The following is a 23,793-nucleotide window of genomic DNA, read 5'->3' on the forward strand; positions in this document are numbered from 1 at the left end:
ATTAAACTTTTATTGCACGAATCTTTACCTTCGAATTGAGATTTAATGTGTTAGAGCATTTCAAGTTTGAAGCAAAATTTAAGGAAAAATGGTTTTTTTTTGTATTCGTTGAGTCTTTTTGAAATATTATGACTCAATAATGAATAGTTTAATTAATAATACAGCACCATATTTTTAACGTTGAAATTGTAATATATTAATGTGGAGTTTTTTATTCGGTTTAGACAAATAACGCTTTATTTAGATTTCAGTTCACAACATGTTATTCGCTTCGCGGTCCGAATTCAACTCCTCGCGCTTAACCCGCGCTCCCGATTTTAAACCTGCGCGTTCTCTCTCTCGCTACTCGTTCCTAGTTCTCTCTCGTTCTCCTGATCTCGCTACCGTTATTTCTCTCTCTCACTACCACTAGCGCTTTTCCTTTCTTACATTAATGCGTTTATTTTAAACTTAAATTTCTATGTTTTTTGTTGCTTTATAAATACAAAGTTGTATTAATGTTTTCCTTATTTAAAAAATAGATGTTAATTGAAATGGTTATGTGGATTTGACGGGCTAAACGATATTAGCCAGTTTTTATATGGAGTTGACCATTGGCGGCTGAAATCATGTCAACATTTCATACAAAATACACAAAACTAGCCCAAGGTTTTCAGTTTAGCTTATATAAGCCAGAAAAAGCCTGAAAACAAACGACAATTTTGTCGCTGAATCGATCAGGTTGATCAGGTTGAGCACAGGTATGATTCATTTTTGTTTGCAGAAGCTAAAGGTAAGCTAAAGGTAAAGGAAAGATATTAAAGATATTTGAACTCATTTCAAACAGAAAAAAAGAATTTTCAAATGCATCAAATTTGTGTAGAGTGTACGGAAAATACAAACGCAACCACTGACAGGCTGAAATTTCAGTTCAAAACATACAAGGTCGTAAGGAATACATTGTCATGCTACAATATTTTTGAATGTGCATCTTTAACATTCGATCAGAAAATAAAATAATTTGTTTGCAAATTAAATGTCTCGTTCAACAACACGTTCGTAAAATAAACATTTTTTTGTGTTGCGAAAAGATCCAAAAAAAAAACCCAACTCTTTCACGTTTTTGACGTCTCACGCCACTAGGCCGTACTACTTAATTTAGCAACCGTGGCGGTGCTGCACCGGAAGTGCATGCAAAGTGTTAAAACCTGACAAAAGTACAATCGCGTGCGCTCACTTTAGCGGTGGCGCAAGGATTGCTCACAGAAAATGAGAAGTGACTCGGCCGGTCATAGGCTAGCCTCGCCATCGGAAACACAAACCGGTTTCGTGGTGCAAAGCGATTCATCAACGCGGGAAGAAAAGTGACACGAAAATAAAGACCCGATTTCCCGCGTGGAAAACAAATAGTAGTAGTAGTACTCTCGAAGACAAAAAAAACAAAAATTTTACGAAAAGTGGCCGCATGACTTCAAGACGTGTCAGAGAACGTGCATTTCTTAAGTGGCAGAGCGGACGGGCAAACAATCCAGCAAGGGAGCTGATTGTAGCAGCAAGAATTAAAAAAATACTTTTAATTTATTATGCAAATTGTCCAACTTCGCTTGCGCGCCCGCATGCGGAAAAACGAGACTTATTTTCGACTAGCGCTCGCTTCGCTTTTAGCTTTCCGGTCAGATTCGCTTTTAGCTTTTACGGTGGGTTGGGGCGGTCCATTTTTGACGGTGTGATTCTGTGTGCTGCTGTGACTGCGGTTTGGTGCCGCTTTGCGTCATGGCGCACTTCCGGCTACCTCTTGAAAAATGACCCAATGCGTTGTAGGTTGGCTTGTGATGGTGGCAATGATGGTGGTGGTGGTGGTGGTGGAAGTTCGGTGTGTGTGTTCTTTCTCTCTATTTCTACTTAGCATTTGCTGGTTTCCCTTCGCACACTGATTGCATTCTTGTTTTCCCTTTCCACAGTCACAGAACGAAAGACTGAGACACTTCCAAATGAATGGCGGTGGACCGCAGCCAAGTTTCGAGGAAACCATACAGAGGGTAAGTAAGGGAGCACGGGTACGTTGGTGCGACTTTTGCAGTTTAATTTCCATTCGACGGCGACCGCGTTATTAAGCGCTTTAGTCGTTTGTTGGGCGCTTCAGTCGCTTCAGTTTTTGAAGTCGGGCGAACACAGAGTAGTGAAAAATGTTCCGAAATTGCTTGAGTTCTTTTCACTCGCCCAGCGTTGTTTGGTGCACCCGTTGCGCGCGTTTTTTTTTGTTCGGAACATACCTTTGCGGCACCGCTCCTTCTGCCCGCTCGCGCTACGCTCAAAGCACGTTTAATTATTTTTCAAGCTTGTTACCTCGTTTCGTAAAATTAAAACTCACCGCAAGGGACAGTAGTGGTAGTGGTGGAAGAAGGAAAAAAATCCAACCCACAGCCACACCGCTGAACAAATCGTTCTGGACAATCAGGACGTGAAACGCGCAACCTAACGCCTAGAAAATGCAGCAGGCCAATGTGTATGAGCGAACGGGCGATGGCACAGGAGGGTGAAAAAAAGGCATAAAGTCTCGGCAGAAAATAGAGTGACATTGCGCCACTTTGCCACTTTTGATGGCAAATCTCTCCTCCCGCTACTTGGTACCGTGGGGAAAACACTTGAAACTTTTCACCAGCTCATTTGTTTTCACGGCATTTATCGTTAAAACTTTGCATTTTTTGCTAGCCTTTCCACCCAGTTATCGTTAGTTATGCTAGTGCGTTTTCGTTCCCTTCTACTTTCTTCGCTCGTCAACGATTTTTTTTTTTAAATTTAGCGTTCTAATTTTTGTTTGTTTGATTCTTCTTTTTCCCCCACACCTGCGGATTGGGGCTTTCTGCGGCTCCTTTCTGTTGTGTTTTCTCTCTCTCCTTTCTATAACCCCAACCGCAACTTGCGTACAGCTAAAAATACAGGAAGCGCTACGGAAGAAGGAAAAGTTTCAACGCGAACACGAAGAGGTAAGTGCGTTCGGCTAGAGTGCATGCTACTAATAGTTTTAGATTTCCTCCTTAGTTGTTTTCCCTCGTTCTGTTTTCGGTTACTTCGTTACTTGTTTGTTGAGCTTCCAGTTGTGCTCCTATGGCGTGCTGTGTATGCCAACTGCACCGGCGAACCGGCAGCAGAACGATAAATCTTACGTTGCTTTTCCCAAACAGTACCGTGCATTTTCACCGATCTGATCATTACGGGATCGTACTCGATTGGTTGTTTTGTTTCCCAAAGCGCTCCAAACCACGCTTCATCTAGATGGCTTGTTTTTTCTCTTCTTTCTTTGTTTATTTATTGGCATTTTTGGACTTTATAAACATGTGTTGGCGTTGTTAGCTTGCTATCGTTTGCATTGGGAAAAATTGTTTAAACTAAATTTCGAATTTTCATTCTTTCCGTTCGTGCCAAGTACGTCATGGTGTATTTGCCAAAAAAGCTTCTCATTCTCTGCAGGCCATCAGAATAGCTTGGTTGAAGGCAGCTTTGTTTTACATGTGTCCTTTTTGTTTATCACCACTGTGCTGTTGTCAGTTAATTGTTGTAATGAAATTTTGCGATGGAGAACAAAGCATTGTCATATAGTTGATTTTGCTTGATGTTATTAAGACACACAAATGTATGTTTGTTTTATTGGTATTTTATGTTTTAACTTATCGTAAGTAACTTTTGATCAAATACACAACATGACAGTTACAGTTGTATCACAGTATTATGACGTTTATTGTTGTATAATAATTGAGTTACAGGGCAGTTTTTAGATAAGATTATAATAAAGAAAAACATTATTTCATTTCAATCCTTAACAATAAGAGAGAAAATTAGCGTAATGCTCATAATGCTGAAACGAAGCATAAGCTAAATTAATAGAACATTATTAACAGCGAAACAAATGGCTTGACAGCGTTTTTTGTAAACATTTTGTGTGTGTGATAAAATTGTTCGTTTGTTATAAGCTTGAAACAAACCAACAAACCAACCTCCCTGCTGTGATGAAGTGATTTACTTCACTTTTATGGCATGCTCATAAAAAGCAGAGCAATGAAAATGATTCCCATTTTGTTGTTTTATAGCAATTTTACCCATGCGCTGTGCAAATTTCGATGACTGGCCAACCGGCCAAAACTTCATCCCCAAACATTCGAGCACAAAAAGCGTTCGGGCTCGACCGTAATCGTAATGCTACGTTTTTGTAGGCCTGGGATTTAGCTGTTTACGTAGGCCCACCAACGGACGCTTTCCGTTGCAGTGCATTTGTAAAATCAATTACGGTAGCTTCGGTCGCAGGGCGAGAAAAGAGTGTGCTAGGTTGGCGATAAATTTGAAACATAGCTCCTCTTCAGCCGCATCTGTGGGTTTGAGTGTAATGGAGCCTAGATGGGATGGAAGAACCTGGCAAGCTAGAGTTCTAGCATCCCGGAAAGAGCAACTGCAAACTGATAGCATAGCATAGTGGTGGTATGAACCTTGCAAAAACTATAGTTTTCACTTATATTCATCCCATTGCTCTCGGCATCCTGGTTTTCCCCTTTCCTACGATCCCGATCCCGATAGCATAACCAGAATGGCGGCATCCTAGTGTAGAATGAACAAAGCATAGAGCATACCGTGGTGCTTCACGTTTTCTTTACCTATGTTTGTTTGTTTGTTTTTCTTCTTTCATCTACTGCTTTACGCGTACACTGTACTACTACTACTACTAACCCTAAACTAACCGCAAACACCATCGAACACGCGCCCCGCTTGCCCCAGCGAAACTATTCCAACTCCAACTCGCCGTACTGGATTCGCAGCGATCAGCTTTAAGAGGTCGAAGGTGCTTCTGCCGGACGCTTCCGATGCAAAGCAGCAGCATGAAAAGCGTGCATAAAAAGGGGCTAACATCCCCTATTTCAACAGAATTTAATTAGCAGCCAAACACTGCTGAACTGGATTGGAGGGTTTTAATGTTGTTTAGAGCTAGAGGGTTGTTATTGAAGAAAACCAAAAACCCATAAAAAAATGGCTAGCCACTTCCGAGAGGAAGAGGAACGGGCCTCGTTATAATAATGTTACAAATACAAACACGTGTACGATTGGTTAATCAAAATTGCGCACAGGTGATAATGCAAAGTCGATTGGCATTCGAGAGAAATTAAATTTACCTATTTAGTGAAATGTTTTCTTACATGAAGGAACTGTGTCGTCCTCCCGCCCTTTCTTCGTCGTGATTTCTAGCTTGTGTAGACGCACTCTCGTGGCGTCATTCGTTGTCGTGCTTTTTACCAAACGATTCTCAATGTAACAGTTGCGTGTGTGTATGTGTGTGTTTGTTTATAAGTGTGTGTTTGTAAACACGGGTAAAAATCAAGCGTATGATTCATTTCCTGAAGTGCTTAGAGCAAGTGGGGTAGAAAGTTTTGTAGAATGTCATTTGAAAAGGTTGAGAATGTGAACCACATGCTGAGTAAATAAAACGAAAACAGAAAAAAGATGATTTTTTGTTTTAACCGATGAAATTTCGAGCTAGTTTACACTTTATTGAAAGTGAAAAGAGTAAGTAAAACGCGATGCAGCGAATAGTAAACGTTACATCACGCTGTAAAAGACACACATGCGACTAATGTTGGTGTACTATCGTTTATGATAAAATAAAAGAACATTAGACGAGGCCAACAAGAACGGAATGCACTGCAATATATTCCAGGCAATAGTATGAACCATTTGTACTATAAAACTTCCCATCATGTTCGTGTACTGGGCGGGCACACCCCATTGCAGAATACGGACCAAGCAGGATGCACCCGGGGGCCAAGTCGCGCGCTTGTGTATGTGTGTATGTGTGTGAAAGAGAGAGTGACCAAGGCTGTGTGTTTATGGCACCCCAGTGGAGGTATTTTGTACACAATTTATTATCAAGAACTCCCATGCTCATACTCTCATGTCCACGCTCGTACCTTTACGTTCCCTGTGCACTGGTGTACCCGGGTCCGTTTCCCAGTTGCTAGTGATTTTTGTTGTATTGCTGACCGCGCGTGGTACAGTAGTGTGCGCATGCTATCGTTCCCCGTGTGTTGTGCACTTTCTCCCTAGCTCATGAGCAACATTTCCCGGAGAGGTGTGTTCTGGACGCCAAAATGCTTTGCGCCACAATCAAACCCCTCCAAACCTAGTGTAAATAGGAATGATCTGCTTAGCGGTGGTAGTCTAGTGGTAGTCTAGGGGTAGAACCCTCTGACCTCGTGTCTTCGATCCTGCCCATACCGGTGGTCTGTGGTACACACTTTCTCCCCACAGAAACACGCGCACCGTACTGCGTGGACGTCCTGTGCCTTGTCCCTGTATATTTGCATGCCCACCGTGTTTCGCTAGATAGACTAAGGTAGAAGCAGTATTTGTTGGTTTGAATTTCCCCTTATTCGTTTAATCCCGGTTTGCTATCATCCGCGTCTATCCTCCTGGTGTTTGAGAGAGAGAGAGAGGGAGCTGTGTGTATGTGTATTTGTATATTGTGTATGGGGATGGACGTCCACCATGCCAGCTCATCGTGGACTAGTTTCTTTTTTGCACCCCACGCCAGGGCATTTTGGGCTGCAGCGAATTTGATCTCATAATGAAATTTTATTAGATTTCATATTCCCACGTCCCACCGAGGCTGGGCTGCACACTCAGCTTCCATCGTACGGTGCTATATACGCTGCAAGCGGAAGAGACACGAAACGTTCCAGTTTTCAATTTCGCTCAACTGTCTATAAGCGCCGTTGTACCACGGGCTGACGCCCCCATATCCGATGTGCAGGGCGCGGTTGGCGCCCATTCGGTGGCTAAATGGTTAAGAAAACATCATCTCTCGTTTTCCATGAAAATTTGCAGCGTCGGCCTCGCGCGTGTTCAATATCCTGCGTACGATCTTGCGCAGCACGACGAACGGGACAGTGTTGATATTGCAAATGCAAAATTAAACGTACGCTGGTGGTTTAGAGGATGGAAGGGAACTGTAGCATAGCAACATTGTATCATTTTTTGTGTTGTGTGGATGATGAAAACAAATTACACGAAGAATTGTTGAAGTGATTTTACGCAAAACAATCCGAAGCTATCGGATCCTTAGCACTTTATGTCTAAACGAATCTTCAAAACAAAAGCTGTTGTAGAATATCCAAAATTGAAATATAATCTGAGCTTCATTATTAGATTTTCTAATTATGTACAATAACTATGGATTTACAGTGCATAAAGCTTGTAAAATGATTACAAAAATACCATAACAAATCTGGGAGGACATTTGTTTGTTTTTGTATATTCCACTAACAATTTGTCCTCAAAATTACATCACATAAATTGATACATTATTCTTGTTGCTTAATTTATTTTCAACAGAGACTTAAAGTCTATTGGCCACATTCGCCTTCTTAAACCTCATCTTAATCAAAACTTCATTTTTAACATTCTTCCTACCAAGCCATATCCTACTAGCAGATCATACCTTATCTCTGCAATTTGGTATAAGTTTGATGTTTTGTTTATCTTCGTGGCATTTTCGTACGTGCCGCATCAAACTGAAATCAAATCAGCTTGTCCTTTTGCTTGAGAATGATTTTTAGCACACAAAACTCCACAAGACCGAATGGCTCATCTTTTCCTCAAGCAAATTCCAACCATCACCATGGCACCTCAGGGTACGACTTTAACAAAACCGTCCTACTAAGCAGAACCATAAATACACAAACAAACATCATGGATGAATCGAATTGATTGACCGATAATTGAAAACGCACCCACCAACCAGGCATATCGTCCGGTCTCCCACTTACGACGGTCGCATGATGATGACAATGCTCGTCTCACTTTTCGCTCCATCAACTCCAGGTCACGAGCTGACCGGCGTGGATAAAATGGGGAGAGGAAAGATTTGATTAGCAACTTGCCTTGCGCCTTGCTCAGGATCTTCCATCTAGTGCCTGCTTCAATTTCAGACATGACAGCATAAGCGCTAACCCAGCGCGAACACTACAAAACCAGGACGGTTTGCTGCTGGACTGGACTGGACTGGACGGACGGTTGAATTTTGCAAACACACCCTACGTGAAACGTGTCACACAAAGGGTGGTCTCGCCACAGTCCACAATGCGCCGCGGTGCCGCACTGTGCAAACATAAACGTAAAACGTGCTGATAACTGCACCAAAGTCAACCGCATTAAATCACGCTAGGATTGAATTAATCTCCCGGGAGTCGTAAACCCTCGACCCCCGGAGTTGTGGGGCACCGGCGTGTACGTTGAATCGGTCGGGTATGCCTGCCGGTGGTGGTGTTGCTGATCGGTGCCACCGTCGCCAATCCTGCACGCTAAGGTGAAGCAACTAGTCGTGTAACATCCACCTAGCATAATTTCATTTCCTCCTCACGCTGCCTGCCAATGGGGTAGAAGACTAAAGGAAAATACCTTCATTAGTCTCGCTGTGGGGTAAATAGCGGCGTACAGCCGGAGCAAGGACTCAAGCCGGAAAGAAACGGGTCGCCTCGCGGCGTTAACCACCGGAGTCAACGATCCGATGACTAATCTGCAGTCGACGGGTCTGTAAATGTCCCGAAATTATTTATGGAAAAGTGTAAAACCCGAAAATATCTACAACGAGGTGGTAATAACGGTGTGGCTGCGACACGCTGGATAACCGCTGCCAGGAGCGCTAAACTGGACTGCTGCTGTGGCGGTTGCCACTGTCGCCACAGTCTTAGTCGCTTGGTTCACTCGACCATGGTCGGAAAAGTAGGGAGTTTCGGTGCAGTTGCGTCTTCAAAACGAAGGGGACACAATGATTTACGGGCACCGAGCGGCTATTTTTACACCGTGTTCCCACCGTCCACCCTGTGTAGTCATTTGTTGTTTCGCTGTTGGAATATTAACCGATCACGATGTAACCAGGAGGAATGGCTCCTGGCTGCGTCCGATGCTAACTTTGGTCTAGGTTTAAGAAACGACCGCCCTTGGGGGATTGCGTCCGGTTTTATAGCGATGCCGACTCGAATAATTAGGTTTGGGAGCCTTTTTTCGGGTGTAAGGATTATCGGACCAGCGATGAACAGTAGTACGCACGGTGGAGATGCGCTGAGATGCGGGCCACTGCGGAAACAGATAGTACAGGGACGAGTGAGTATAGCCAAGTTGCACCTGAGGATTTGTAATAATGTCTGTTCGCTCCGTCGCCATTTTACCCTGAATGTGGCCATTACGGTGCTCTCTAGGCCGCACAAAAGTTCAGTCACACAGTCAATGCTCAGACTAGAATGGCAAAGGGACTACGGTTTTTGCCAAGCTCGAACCGCTCGGTATGGCTCGGCGCAGGCTGAAGACGCAGGTGTCCCACCGGAAAAAGGGGCCATCTTTCATCGGGAGCAGCAGGAGTTTGGAATATGAATTAGGGCATTATGGTTTGCAAATTACTTGACTTACTGTTCGAGCGGTTCGGGAGCGCCGGGAGTTTAGGGCACATTTTCAATCATGGGGTAGGAAAAGTTTTTAATATCTTTTAGCAACCAGCACGGCACAGCAGGTATAATGAGAAATTAACAATGCAAAACGGCAAGCGCTTATTGTGTGGGGAAGGACAATTATTGAAACAAGTATTTCGAAAGCAAATGGAAATATTTGTTTTGCGGGTAGTTTGTTCGCAAGAGCTTTGTAAACCAATGTGTACATTTCCTGTGTTTTCTGGAATTCAATTGTTACAGACAACTCTTGTTGAAACTTATAACAAATCGTAAACCCATTTGGAGGCTCATTTTGTAAAAACCTTTATTGATGTTGAATGATGAATGAACGTGCGCAGAAACAATGCCATCATAAATAAATCATCAAACCATGATACATAGCTCAGGACAAAATCACTCTTGCCTCATTGTAGGTAGAGGTGCTCTTCAAACACGAATTTAATAACTATCCCATCAACCGATGATAGATAGAAGTGCTAGCTGATTTATCTGCGTGTCTGATCTGATTGAAGCTCAGCACCAGCACCAGCACCGATTACCAGCAGCCGCCATGCATGCCGCCTAATCAATCATGCAGGAATGCTGAAGCGCACACGATCTCGTGCCAGCAAAACGGTAACCACACGGGAGAACATGCCCAACACGTTGCTATCCGAGGCCGAAATTACTAGCGGTGATAACATTCTATCAGCACACCACGGGTTCCAAGAATTGAGCCCTATAAGGGCCTCCGACCGCTCTCCCCGATTGGTTGGTACCACTCGGCAAAAGATCTCCTCTGTTTTCGAGCAGTTGCTAATATTCGCTAATATGTAATCGCCGTAATGATGGTGGAGGAGCGGAAGGGACTGTAGAACTGGGCTTGATTGGGGCTAATTTATCCGTTTATTACATCGTACCACGCCAGCTTCAGCGCAACGGGCACAAAACCGAACGCCTTTCCTTTGCGCCTGAAAGTTAGACTTTTCGCACTACACGCACGCACACAGGTAGGTGTGATGGATGGAGACCGAGGCATTAGGATGAGAGTAAAGTCTGGGAAGCTTTTGGGCTTTTCGCACCATGCTCATCAAGAACCGTGGGGTAGTACTGCACCGAGCTGTGTTCGATGGAGTGTGTATGTGAGTGTTTGTGTGTGTGTGCGTGGTTTGTATATTTTGTGTATGAGTCACCGTGCACATCGTCGTTTGGCAAGCAAAGCGACCCTAAGCAGTGTAGGAAAAGCACGAGAGAACAATTCCATCAAGTAGGTAGGAGGTTGAAGTGATTGATTAACTTGCGAATTAGCGAAATGTAATCCTTGGCACGTAAATCTCACCCACAGGGAGGCAAAGGATTGGCGGAGTGAGTTAGAATAGTTTTGCTTGCGGCATGCGTTATCTAGCACCCGGTTTGCTCCCCCCCCCTACCCCCGGCCTCTTCTTAACACACACACATCTACACGTCTGTTCCGGCAAACACTTTAAAAGTACAAGTGGTAGAAGTACTTCTAGCTTCCCCTTTCCGACCCTTAGCCACTTCTAAGCAACCCACAGGGCCCCCATTGTACATACATGTCCCCCTCTCCGGTTCATTAGCCCGTCCATGGTCGTGCTGGATGGGGTCGGTGAAAGCAGAGCAGAAATTGGCCCAAATCGAACCCCATCCACGTGGCTGCTCACGGGAATCCTATCCTTTCACCCTCCTTCCCAATCAAGGCTTTCTGGGCCGTGTGAGTATGTACCCGTGTATGTGTGTTTATGTGTGTTTGTGTGTGTATGTGCGAGCCCAGATCCATCATTTGCGCTGCGTTCACTGACGTCTTTTTGCACCTGCCCTTTCGTTCCAGATACTCCGAGACATTCGGCAAGGACTGCTGCAGCTAAGCAGGGACTCGAGAGGTAAGTGAAAGTGGAGCGGAGAAACGGCTACAGGGACGCGTACAGTGTCAACGGAGCGGGGGGCGGCAGATTCGCCGACGCAGACGAATTGGCTGATTGCATCCAATCAAACCGATCACTCCTCGGAGAATCATCAAACGGTTTCGGGTCCCTTCGGTGGCAGCAGCAGCAGGAACAGCAGTAGCATTTTGCTAATCCTGTTATGACCGGAACCCGGAACTTTCTCGCACTCGATGGCATCGATACCACGGGTTTTCCCGGCCAGCAAAAAGGGGGTGAAAGTTCATTATACCGTTTTGCACAGTGCACTGAATCTAATTTCTTACCCCAATGGCCGTCTCGGCCATAAGTCTGGTAGGTTGGTTTAGAGCTGTGTGTGTGTGTGTGTGTTTTTGTGCACCTCGTGCACATGGTGCCAGGTTTTCTGTTTTGTTTTCCATTGCATATATATATATATATATATATATATATATATATATATATATATATATATATATATATATATATATATATATATATATATATATATATATATCTTTCTGCTGCGGTTTGCTTCGGTTCGTCACACACACACACACACACACACACCCAGGGGAACCATCGGTACACGTATGACACGATGGAAGAAGCGTTTGACGTCGGTGTGTTGCGAAAATGAGCAATCCCAGTGTACGAAAAGCAAGCAAATTGGATTCCACACCGTGGTGTGTGTTTCCCGCATTCATGTTCCCTTTTGGATGTTGGAAGAAAGTTGGCAGCGGTAAGATGACATCTTACCCTCGTTCGAATCGGAACCGAACGTGGCAATGCGAGGCCAAAATCTTGGCATGATGGCTTCAATATTTGTGCATCATCGGATGCAATCAAGAATGTTGATATCCGGTCGGCAATCCTACTGCTGCTGCCGCTGCTCTGATGTGCCATTTTTCCATACTGGCGTTCCCGTATAATGTGACCAAAAGGCTGCCAAAGTGGATAACGAGGGACACAGCAACAATCAATCGTACCGAGACAGTGGGAAGCGTTTGACAATCGTTTCTTTCTTGTTTTTTTGCTCCAACATATCTAATTCGACAGACGACACGTACATGTACGATGATGCGGTAACGAATGTGATGCGAATGCCCCATCACCAGGGTCACTGGTACGATGAACCACCGTACGAGAGCGATCCGGACGACTTCCTAATGTCCGGCATGCGACAGATCGGTGCTGCCGGCTATGCAGGCGACGGTGGAGGAGGCGGCGATGGTGGCGGAGGTCCCAGTGCTACCATACAGGTAAGACAATTGCACCAAACAAACAAAAAAACTAACCAAAAAAGATATGTGGCAATCGCATTATGCTAAATCGTGTTATGCTTCCCCACGTGTTTGCAGGGTGGCCGCGTCTGCTACACCACGAACGGGAGGGAAGGCCCACAGAGTGTGATATCGTTGAGGTCCGCGGGTGATATTTCCATACCGCAGCGGGGTCCCCGGCGGGGCCTGATCGTACCCCAGCAGCCACCGAACCCTCCAACCATCATACCCCTCAAACATGCCCGGTAAGTACAAACCTTGCTCCAGACTGGAGAACGGCTGCCCTGCTGTTGATGATGATGATGGAAATGTGGTGTCTGGTGGGTGGGTGATGGTGGGCGGTCGTAAATCGATTTAGCTCATTAACTGATTTAAAGAACGTTGTTTACATTCTCGAGCTCGGAAAGCCAATAACGTTCGGGTAGGGTCGGGAATTGGGACAGCCGGGTGTTTTGCCAGGGACGGTGTTGGCCGGTAATTATAATTTTACTCTAAATTTAATCAATCCAAACTCGACGCTCGTCCAATTAAAACTTTGCTAGGGGTTGTTTGGCCCAGCGATGGGTGGTTTGGATGGATGCCGGATGGTGTCTAGTAGTCGTCAGCGTGCGGTTCGCTTTTGCCAAAGATCGGTAAAAACAACGCATTGAACGATGGCTGGAGTGGTTTGTGGAATCTTTGATTTAATTTAAATTTAGCAGGATGCTTCATCATCATCATCATTATCATCGTCATCAACAGGTGATCGATATAAACTCACCGCCCTTTCTCACATGCCGTAAAAGGGCAAATAGACAAATGGTTTCTTATTATATATTTTTATAATCTCTCTCTCTCTCTCTCTCTCTCTCTCTCTCTCTCTATCTCTCTCTTTCTCTCTCTCTTACTCTTTTTCATACCTGTAATGCTTTTCTGACGGGTGCGATTGATACTCCCCGGACACTGATCCGTCCCGCATTGTGTAGATCGCACGATCGGGAAAGTGGAGATTATGCCGGTTCAATATCGGATCTACACAGTGTTACCTCCCGGCTGAGTCAGGTTTCGGTAAGTAGTGATTAATTTTTTACCGCTTTTACCCTGCCCCTCCGCAGCATTTTCATTTCGCAAGGGTTTCGCGACTAAGTTGAATTAAATTAGTAAGTGCCGGAAATTCGTTCCGCTAATGGTGTGGTACGGTGCGGAAAGTCGCGCGATAAGCGGCACGGTGGCAAGATTGAAAAAGCAAATGTAATTAACTTTTCACCTGTGAGGCAAACAAACCGGGAGAGGCACAGTTGCGCTTTCCAGGTTATCGGTAAGGATAACAATTTGCATTTGGCGTTGGTTTGTGAGGGGAATTCTGAGTCGCTGCTCTGTTGCCCCGTATCAGCTTAATGACTGCGCAGGAAAATAATAAATTTCGTGTCCACGTGTATCACAATGGTCATCATTCGGAGACCATCGTTGTGCTTAAATTTGTATGCAAATTTTCTCATTTCTTGTGTTGCTTGCTCCCTCCCCCCCCTCTCTCTCTCTATGCTTGCTTTCTGCTCCTGTGTTGGTCCCGTGAGCTCGTGTGCGACTGTTCGAAACCTATGATTACGAAAGGAGCTACTTTATTAATGTATATTTCAATGTTTAATTAGCATCATAAACAGTGACTAATGATGGCTCGAGGTTCTCCTTTTTGCATCTTATAAAACAAGGTGTTTCCTTGCGAGATCGGGAGCCCAGTCCGAAGTGTTTTATATTTTTGCTACGTTTCGTTAGAATTTCATTGGACTTCAAAATACCAAGGGGCTTACCGACAGGCAGCAAATGAACAGCGTCGATGGGATTCCATTTCCTGGTAGTTTAAGGTATTGCTCGGTCAAACCCATCTTCCACCATCCCGTCTCCCCCTTCCAACGGCATCACATTATAATTCTTCTAACGCCTCGGAGGTGTCCGTTGGAAAGGAGAACCCGTGGAATTGGAAGTAAAAATAAAACATAATAATAAAACCCATCGTCTGTCAAGATGGCTCCCGGCTTAAACAACGGGGAGGAAAAGAGATACAAAAGCACCGCCGCCAACCGTAAGCGCGCATACCCGAAAGCTAAGTAGCGGATTTAGGAGTAATTTCCAGTCCACGACGGGGCGGCTTGCGCGCGCGGTGGCGCTATCTCATCATCTTCATCGGATGCCATTATTGTGCTTATCAACTTAATAAACGTTATCATTATCCTTGGAAGTGAAAAGGTTTTGCGGGCTGTACCGTCGTCAGCGTACTGCCTGCCGACCGCAGCAGCAAGAAAAAGGCAATTTTTTGCCGCACCCGTCTGAGCGGAGCGAATTTCTTCGAGGCATTTTGGTCCCGGGGCAAACTCAAACATGGCCAAAGGTGATGTGGTAATGGTGAAAACAAAAACAGACGCGCAGAAAAGAAAACGTCCATCTTGGTAACGATATTTTGTGAAGCCAAGACTTTCGAGTGCCAAAGTTGGCAGGTTATTTTGATCCGTGCCCGTATAATGGGTAGCGGGTGGAAAAAGTTGCCGGTGCGCATTTTGAGAATGGAACGGGCGCAATAGTATCCGGCACGTGAAAATCCCTGCTTCAGGATGGGAGCGGTATATTTATAAGCAAGTGATAGAGTGAATATTAATATTTAATTATATCCATTCGAATGGCAAGCAGGTCCTTTTCTCAGCAATGGAATCCTTAATGGGGGGGAAGAATAAAGGTACACTTGAAAGTGTTCCGGCGGGATGGTTATTAAACTCGTGGGACCATCCTTACTTGAGTTGAGTGATTGATAATTAATCTTTATTATTTTCATGCATCTTTTAACTGTTATGAATATGTTGAATATGGCAATTGCATGAATGTTGAGAAGCAGTTCAATTGAATTGTATTGAATGGAATGTTTGTGCTAAAGGTGTACCTAAATGAAGACTTCAGAATATCTAACTAAATTCCAAGTACACTCACCATGCCCCTCTCTCAGGGCGATGTTTGTTCGTAACTCTTGGAATAAGAACGCTCTAGCTAGAGAAGAGTGATATCAAGTTAATCTCCTTGAAAAGTTTCTTCGCAAAAGCCACAAAAGAAGAGTACATCATTTCGGTGCAAATTATAGGATTTGGGGGAAAATAATGAGCAGACTACGTGAGATGAAACCGAAAATGACGGCGCATCCTTCAGCATTTGCTCTCGAACAGGGTGTCACTTTCACCCGTCACTAGTGACGCTCGGGGTTGCTAGTTAGGCACGGAGCGTTCTCCAAATCCGATCCTAATCCACGACTGATTAGCTCGTCGGTAGGCACGGATTATGGGGTAAAGTGTGTGGCTCGCCATCGTACCCATTTATCATCATTTCGCGACAATGCTTCTTCTCGCCGCCATCCGTCGGTACGGTCGGAACAATGAGCTTTGCAACCGGGCTCATCCGATGACGACGACGACGACGACCACTATACATACACATGTATATATCGTTATCATTAGTTGGAATTATGATTTGCTCTTCAACTAAATCGGCTCACTGTCTCCATTTTACGCTCCCTCTCCCCGTTCACCTAGATCGGAATGAATAACTGCACCGCCCGCTACCGAACGCTCAGTGCGGGTCTGGGCGACGAATCTCCATCGCCATCGCCCACCCCATCGTCCGAGTACGATGACATCCTGCAAGCGAACGCCCTGCAGCTTCAGAAGCATCTGCACCACCATCAACAGCTGAAGCGGTTGGACGGTGGTATGGTCGGCCCGGGGCAACCGGGGTCAACATCCGGTCTCATCGGCAGTGCGGCATCGTGCTTGGTTGGACCGGCTGGATCGTCCGCTGCGGTGGCAGCAGCAGCGCCCGTTGGTAACAGCTCGGTGGGCAACACGTCCGGCACAGTCGGTGGTAGCATAGCGCTCGCTTCCGGTGGTGCATCCGGTGCCAATCTGCCGTCGGTGCTCGGCGGTACCGGGGGTGCCGGAACGGATATCAGCAGTGCAAGCACGAGCAACAGTACCGCCACCACCGGCGGCAGCAGCGGCAACAGTAGCAGCAGTGCCAGCAGCAACAACAGCACCAGTACAAAGAACACCGTCAACAATCTGAAAAGCCTGAAGGCGGCCAAAAACCGGAACAATCTAACGTCCTCACTGGCGGCGGCTTCGGCCGCGTCGTCGGCGGCGGCGGTCTCGCACAACAATAAAAATTTAAGCATAAGTCAACAGATAGCTTTAGTACATCACGTAAGTGTAACGGGGCACCGGGTGGATGCGGGTTGTAATTAGTCATGAGGATGATTTTGCCTCGAGCATTAGGAAGTAATGCTCACATCGGCATGTTATATATCGTCACACAGTGTCCTTCGTGCCGGAAGGCCAATAACAAGTTGGTTTGCGTCCAATAGTAACAATGTATGGCATGTTTTCTCACTTCCAGTCCAATGACGCTCGAACATCGCCAAAAGATCATCTGCTGTACGGGGGAAAGGACCGTAGCAATCGTGACTACAGCAACTGCTTGGATAGCATCAGTGACCAAACCTTCCAGCATTCGGCCAGCTCGGTCGAGAGTTTGCCAAGTGCATCCGGGTCAAGTAAGTAAGATGGGAGGAAACGCGTTTCGATGGCTTTGTATGCTTATCCTGATGCTGTACTACGCAGGCACACAAGCGCTGGTTCGGCCTGGCAGCCCGCACAGTTCCCTCTCGGCGGAGGATCGCACCACGATGCTGCCGATCTGTAGGGCGATCGCACTCGTCGACAGTTGCCCGAGCCCGTACGACAAGGAAGCGTTACGGTTTAAGGTGAGTGATTGATCGTTGGTGACGAGCTGGTGGTTTGTGTGTTCGAAGCAAAGCCAACTCTCCTCAACTCCCTACTCTCCACAGAAAGGGGACATAATCGACGTACTGTCGATGAACGCGTCCGGCGTTTGGCGAGGCTACGCGAACGGTCGATTGGGTCACTTCAAGTTCATTAGCGTTGAGGTGCTGCCCGATCTGCCCACGACCGGGCTGAAGGGATACGGTGGCAAGCTGGTGAGCCGGCATCGGTTGCCTACGAGCTGCCCGACAAGCGTCGAGGAGCTGCTGCTCCGAATCGGCCTCAAGGAGTACACATCCGTATTCGTGCTCAATGGGTAAGTGCGGTTAGCGTACGAGGGCAATGACCGGACCGTTAATGTGCTTTTGATTGCTGTCCCGCTTTGTGACAGGTATGAGGATCTGGAGCTGTTCAAGGAGCTGGAACCGTCCGATTTAGACTATCTTGGCATTGGCAACACGGAGCATCGGGCGAAGATACTCGCCGCCGTTCAGCTGCTGCACGACCTGGACTGTAAGTTGACTTGTTGGGATAGTCCCTTTATTGTACAGAGCTTGATGGTCGAATCTTATGTGGCATACCCTGTTTGCTGACGCTTCAAGCACCGTGGTGGCCGAGTGGCCTGATAGTAAAATAGCAAAATAATTAATCTGGCCCGATATGCATTTTCGCTTCATTAAACAGCAACGTCCGATGGCGATGTGGCCGGGTCGAGCTCGGAAAATGATGAAGGCTTGCGGTTGAATCACGTCGGCGGTCTCGGTGGCAGTGGCGTTGGCAGCGGCAATGGTAGCAACGGCGGTGGTGGAGACCACCAAACGTCTCCATTCGGCCGACGGCATTTTACCCGCGACTCCGGCTGCTACGAAGGCTCGCCGGTACCGTCGTCGCAAGGTTCGCACAATTCCCATTCCTACCAGCAGCAGCTGCATCATCTTCAACAGCAGCACCAGCAGCAGCTACAATCGCACAACAACGGCCAACCGTTGCAGCCGTTGCAGCAGCAGCAGCAGCAGCAACCGCACGGCAACATGGCCACGCTAATGGGCACGCATCATCATCACCTTCACCACCATCACCTGTCCGACAATGAGACGAACAATCTCGATTCGGTGGTGGCCCAGTGCTCGAACGAGATACTGAAGCGTGTCGAGTCGGCCCGGCGCTACAACGGTACGACCGAGCGCGGCTCGTCCAAAACGATGAACAGCAGGACGATGGCAAAGAAGGGCGGCTTGCTGGGCGGTGGTGGCAGCGATGGTAGCGGTGGCATGGTAATGGTGGGCGGTGGCGGTGTTACCGGCGGCAGCAGCGGGGGGGCACTGAGTGAAAAGTCAAGCGACTCGGGTGTTAGCAGCAGCAGCCTTTCGTCCGGACCGGCCAAGGGTAGCGGCGGCCTCTAGCGGCCAGTCCGTGCCGCTATGATGACCACGTACGAAGATGCGACTGTGCGGATGCTTTCGTGCTGTCCTTCGTTGCTACCGCCGGACCTGTTCGAAGGAGCGGAACGAGGTCTGGCGTCCGACATCGAGCGGTAAGTGGGATGAGGTGTGTTCGAGTTGACAGGCATCGGTATCGTTCCACCGGCCAAAGTAGGCTGTATCCTTTTCCGTTGCTGTGTGTATATGCAAAGCAACACGCAGCGTAACGCGCACAATCTTAGTTCTAGCAGTGTGTATACTACCATAAGTTTCAACCAAGAAAATGCATCGCCGAGCGAAGAATCCGTGCAGTGATTTAATGGGAACATAAATTCACACATTCTCTTCCTACCGTTGAGGCTTCCCATCCACATGCTCCACACTGCCCAAAGAAGTGTACAGGAAAAGGGGGAGTGAAGCGAGGGCGATGGTCGTAACGTGATGATGAGCGACAGCTTCAATCAGCAAACGAGCTAGTGAATAGGACGAAAAGGACTGTGGAACACCCACCACGTGGAGAACCCCCAGTGTGATGTGTGATGAACGTGTTAGAGTGGAAAAGGGACACGCGATAGTGCGTTCGCTGCGTGCAAAGGCAATGCGCTATGAGAGTGCGTGAGTGCGGACAGGTTGGGCGGCACTGGACCGAGTGTAGGCACCGGATTGTGTGTGTGTGTGTGTATATATGTATGCGTGTGCCAGGCTCGATATATTGTGATTTGTGATTGTTATTGATGGTTGTTGACGTGCGCGAATGTGTATGAAATACGAAATAAAATCAACCCGGAACCGGAATAAAACGGTCGTGTGGCGGCTAGTAGGTATGTGACGAGTAAGCGAATGGGGGATGGCGGGATGGGAATGGAAATTTTGTGATATTTTTGACAAACGGAACCAGACAAACGAACTAACGCGGTAGCAGAACCAGCATGAAAAGAACAGTCAGCACCAATGCAATAGCATTATTACATTAAGGGAGCGCGGACGGAGCAGAATAATTGCAAAACAGACAACAAGCGAACAGGCCAACAAATGCAGATAGAAGCTGAAATAGAAAATATTGGTAGGTGGGGGTACTGGAGGGGTTGTTGAGTGCGGACGCGACTAGGGTAAAAAAGAAACCAAGAGAAACTATTCATTACTACTAGCACGATTACGCACGTTTTCTAGTTAGGGTTTTGTTGATATTAGTTTATGTGTTAGCTGATCACTGATTGCTGTTATTCATACGTTGATTTAAAGCGTAATAGTGCTTGCACGCAACGGTTTGCGAGGGCATTCTTTATGTATTTCGGATCGTGGGACGGTTTATTGAAACATGCAACAACAACAACAACAACAACAAAACCAAAGTCATTTGCAACAATCTTGTCCGGTCGGGGACAGATCGAGGCGCAAAACAGAGAACGAATCAAATTGTGTAATTAAAACGATGCGCTTCGAAAACGCGTGTAGTATGTATCGATACGATTAAACAACAGAGTGGATGAAAATTGTACATTTTAAAACTCTTTGACATACGGAAATCAAAGCAATAGTGTAGCAACAGAGGGATGTGTGTGAGTGATTGTGCGTGTGGTTAGAACAATGAAGTAGGACGAAGCAATTAGTTCGTCTTGCGATGAGGTAATACGCTTCACCTTACCGCATACCGATTCGGCCACCGACTCTACCCGACCGGTCCCGAACGGTTCGACCAGCCAGTGGAAGTGGTTAAACAATCAAAACTTTAGCCAACGATTACACAACCTTATCACCGCCTTTCCATCTTTCTCGACCAGAGTGTACATAGAAACGTGTAAGCTTTCCTACCGGATGGGGGGATTGCAACTGTTTTCATGGTTATATAGTATAGCATAATTTAGCACCTCTGCCCACGTGGCGAACGATAAGATCGGTTTGCCGGGAGGGGAAAAGGGTTAATTGTAAAGCAAAGAGTTCATCGTGTTAGGACTAATCGTCGAAGCCTGTGGTCTAGGGTTGCGAATAATCATTCCACACAAGTCACTATTTTTAAGACAGCTAGCTCGATCCAAGGCAATCCGCAATATCGTCGCTTTTTCTATTTCGTCCGATCCACCTTCCCGAAAAGACCAGATTGCTCAACCCGCACAGTGGCGGGAGAGGTAGCTTATGTAAAGACAAAACAAAAAACGCCCCTTCAAAAGCAACACATTTTAATCATCGTTATCGGATATCCATATAATGAACTGTTTGCTCTTCAAATGTCGCATAAAGGATTACACAAACGGCGCGTACACAGTCCGACTAAGCACGAGTACGTACGCGATTGTGTACCGTAGCAAAATTTGCGATTGTGCACAAGCAAGTGATAATCGAAAGAATGCAGTAAGAATGAATATCGATGGGATAGTAAACAATTCTTAGTGGGAAAAGAAGAGGAACACGTTGAGAAACAAATACGAACATCATATCGGAAATGAAAAATCTAGCCAAAACCAAACCAAATCACTTATTGCATAGACTAAATGGAAATGTTTTAGAAAATGGAAGAAGTAATGCAAAATTATAAGATTAAATCGAAATGAACGAAAACAATCGCTAACACGAGTATGCAAAATTTAAACATAAAGAAAAACACACACACATTAGACAATTTGAATACGTGACCGCTCTTAAAGACACTGGTCAGGGTTTCATTAAGCATGTAATTTAATATTTAAAAATTTAAAAAGTCCAAACTATGATACTTCCGATTGGCGCGTACAACGAAAACGAACGAACAAACAGAGACACCGAGCTAAATGGGGAGAAAGAAAGCAAAAACGGTTACGATGTGTGGCTGCCATTGAGGTTGTGCGGTGTGAGCTTGGAATAAATGAAATAGTAAGCAATTCTTTTCATTTCAATTGACCCAAACACGCAATAAGCTTGTTCTCTCCTATTCACTGTCTGCGTGTGTTGTTGGCTGACTGAAGCAGGACGACGAACGAGGTGAGATGAGAGTTTGAGAATTCAATCAGTACATGAGGAAGCGAAAGCTAGGACAAGAGCATCTTATACAGATATTTATGGATAGAACCGAGGAATCAAATTATATTAGCAAAATAAATTAACTGCTCTATGATGGGGAGACAAATATTGTGGATAGTGCCAGCAGGGCAATGGAATGAAAAGCTCTAGCTAGAAGCACGGCGCGAACAACGATCATGCGTTGCGAAGAAATGGTTGAAAAGTGAAGGAAATACAAAATATAAAATCAATTACATTCGGTGGTGTTGTGATGAAGTAACGAAGGAAAGAAAACGCACATTCTGATTGATTTAGCTCGCTGAAAGTGGAACAAACTCCGGGTGCGCGTGTTTTTATTTTCTTCCAACAGCCTCCCCCCCTTCGACGGGTACTGTCAGCCGAATCGATTCCTCCGGCTTTGCATCGGAACCGTCGTGCCGCTTGTCGGTGTTACTATCCGCCTCCCGAGTAACCTGCGGTGCTTTCGGTAGCGACCAGAAGCGTTGATTTTTGCCAAACTTTTGCGCCTCCTCGATCGTGTTCGGTAGCGATTGGTGCAGCGTTTCCGGCAGGAAGAGGGCCGCCAGTATGCCGACGGCGGACGAAAGTCCCATCACCAGGAACGGGTAGCGCACGTCGTACTCGGTGCCGAGGTGAACCACGTACGGGCCAACGATGCCAAAGATGGTGGCCGCGATCGTACCGACCGCCATGCCCGTTTGCCGCAGACAGGTCGGATAGATCTCGATCGACTGCAGGTTAACGCCGAAGAATGTGATGCTGATGCAAAACTTGACGAACGTGGTGAGTACCGTGGCTGCCATTTCGTTGGCCGGATCGCGCACAATCAGCACCAGTACGAGACAGACCGCGGTGGCACAGCACAGAGCCATCGCGTTCGTTGCTCGCCGTCCAAAGCGGTCGGCCGCACGCTGTCCCGCAAAGGCTGCCGGCACCTCGATCAGCCCCTGGTACATGAAGTTAAGGAACGGGTTGCCATCCATGCGTGAGCTCAGCAGCACCAGCGTAAAGTACGTCACACTGCACACCGTCCTGAAGGAAGAGAGAGAGAGAGATGTAGAGAGTGGCATTTAGAAGAACATCGAACGCGTATGGAGCGACACGTTTGGTCGGTAGAGGCGTATTACCAGCACAGGATAACTAGCATCGTGTTTTTCGCCATCCGCCAGCCGTTGAACAGGGAGGCGAGTCCGTACACCTTGTCGGTTCGATGGTTGGCTAGACGCTTTTCCAGCACACGCTCATCGAACGCCAGCTCCCGGATGCCGTTGATGGTTGCAATTTTGCGGAACTGCACCATTGCCTCGCGGTAGTTTCCGCGTGTTGCAAGCCATCGGGGTGACTCTATTGTGTAGCTGTTGAGATGAGCAAGGATGGACATGTCTGGTAAGTATTGTAAGATGGGGTTGGTTATTTTAGGTTTTACGGAATTTGATAAAATATTTGAAATAAGATTGTATCCTATCAGGGCGTCTTCTACGATGAGTCGTAATTTTAATCCTATGACAATAGAAATTATTTTTGGAATAATTTATTCCAATATAGTCACTAGTTATAGGTCTTCGGGATACGCAATGTAAATGTAAACTGACTATTATTAAATTGTAGTTGAATCATCTTCATACATCGTTTTCGAACCTCAGAATTTCACTACCACATGCATATCGTTTGATTAGAGATCTATATCAGTTTTTTACAAAGGGATATTTTGTTTTTAAAGCCAAACAGAAACAACATTTCATCCAATAACAATTGCACGAAAGCTTCAAATTCTGGTTGATCATCGTTTAAAAGATTGTGTTTATATCAACAATTTATGAATAAACTGTTGGATTCCGTTGATTATGGGCGGAACTCCATAGGGCACTGTAAAATCTTTTTTTTATTTACAGGATTTACCTAGCCAATTCGGCATCATAAAGCGTTATCAGTCGCCCTAA

At 46.1% G+C, this 23,793-nt stretch overlaps 2 protein-coding genes across 6 annotated transcripts in view; one reads left to right on the plus strand and one right to left on the minus strand.

The window, feature by feature from the left end:
* LOC120898614 (PH domain-containing protein DDB_G0275795) overlaps positions 1–20,195 on the plus strand; it is a 124,726-nt gene extending 104,531 nt beyond the window's left edge. For 4 of the 5 annotated variants that reach the window (XM_040304688.1, XM_040304690.1, XM_040304689.1 and 1 more), the window contains exons 7-18: positions 1,941–2,018; positions 2,910–2,966; positions 11,293–11,344; positions 12,422–12,624; positions 12,724–12,890; positions 13,611–13,692; positions 16,194–16,859; positions 17,053–17,209; positions 17,277–17,419; positions 17,504–17,754; positions 17,830–17,951; positions 18,123–20,195. In XM_040304688.1, coding sequence (XP_040160622.1) covers positions 1,941–2,018; positions 2,910–2,966; positions 11,293–11,344; positions 12,422–12,624; positions 12,724–12,890; positions 13,611–13,692; positions 16,194–16,859; positions 17,053–17,209; positions 17,277–17,419; positions 17,504–17,754; positions 17,830–17,951; positions 18,123–18,841 — 2,697 coding nt within the window. In that variant the 3' untranslated portion in view covers positions 18,842–20,195. Of the gene's footprint in view, positions 1–1,940; positions 2,019–2,909; positions 2,967–4,746; positions 5,464–11,292; positions 11,345–12,421; positions 12,625–12,723; positions 12,891–13,610; positions 13,693–16,193; positions 16,860–17,052; positions 17,210–17,276; positions 17,420–17,503; positions 17,755–17,829; positions 17,952–18,122 lie in introns of those variants that run through there. The other variant, XM_040304692.1, reaches the window with a different exon arrangement.
* Positions 20,196–22,132: 1,937 nt separating this feature from the next.
* On the minus strand, positions 22,133–23,249 carry LOC120898615 (solute carrier family 22 member 5-like). Its single transcript, XM_040304693.1, has 2 exons — positions 22,981–23,249; positions 22,133–22,885 (listed from the first exon to the last, which is right to left on the minus strand). The coding sequence occupies exons 1-2, from the start codon at positions 23,232–23,234 to the stop codon at positions 22,186–22,188; spliced, it is 954 nt and encodes a 317-aa protein (XP_040160627.1). The 5' UTR covers positions 23,235–23,249; the 3' UTR covers positions 22,133–22,185.
* Between the last annotated feature and the right edge of the window lie 544 nt (positions 23,250–23,793).

Source organism: Anopheles arabiensis, chromosome 2 (genome assembly GCF_016920715.1).
Source record: "Anopheles arabiensis isolate DONGOLA chromosome 2, AaraD3, whole genome shotgun sequence".
NCBI lineage: Eukaryota > Metazoa > Arthropoda > Insecta > Diptera > Culicidae > Anopheles > Anopheles arabiensis.

Bases quoted from the DNA above. Each gene is read 5' to 3' on its own strand.
- LOC120898615 (XM_040304693.1), bottom strand. From the start codon at position 23,234: ATGTCCATCCTTGCTCATCTCAACAGCTACACAATAGAGTCACCCCGA. The intron at 22,886-22,980 runs GTAATACGCCTC...CTCTTCCTTCAG, and splicing joins ATGCTAGTTATCCTGTGCTG to GACGGTGTGCAGTGTGACGT.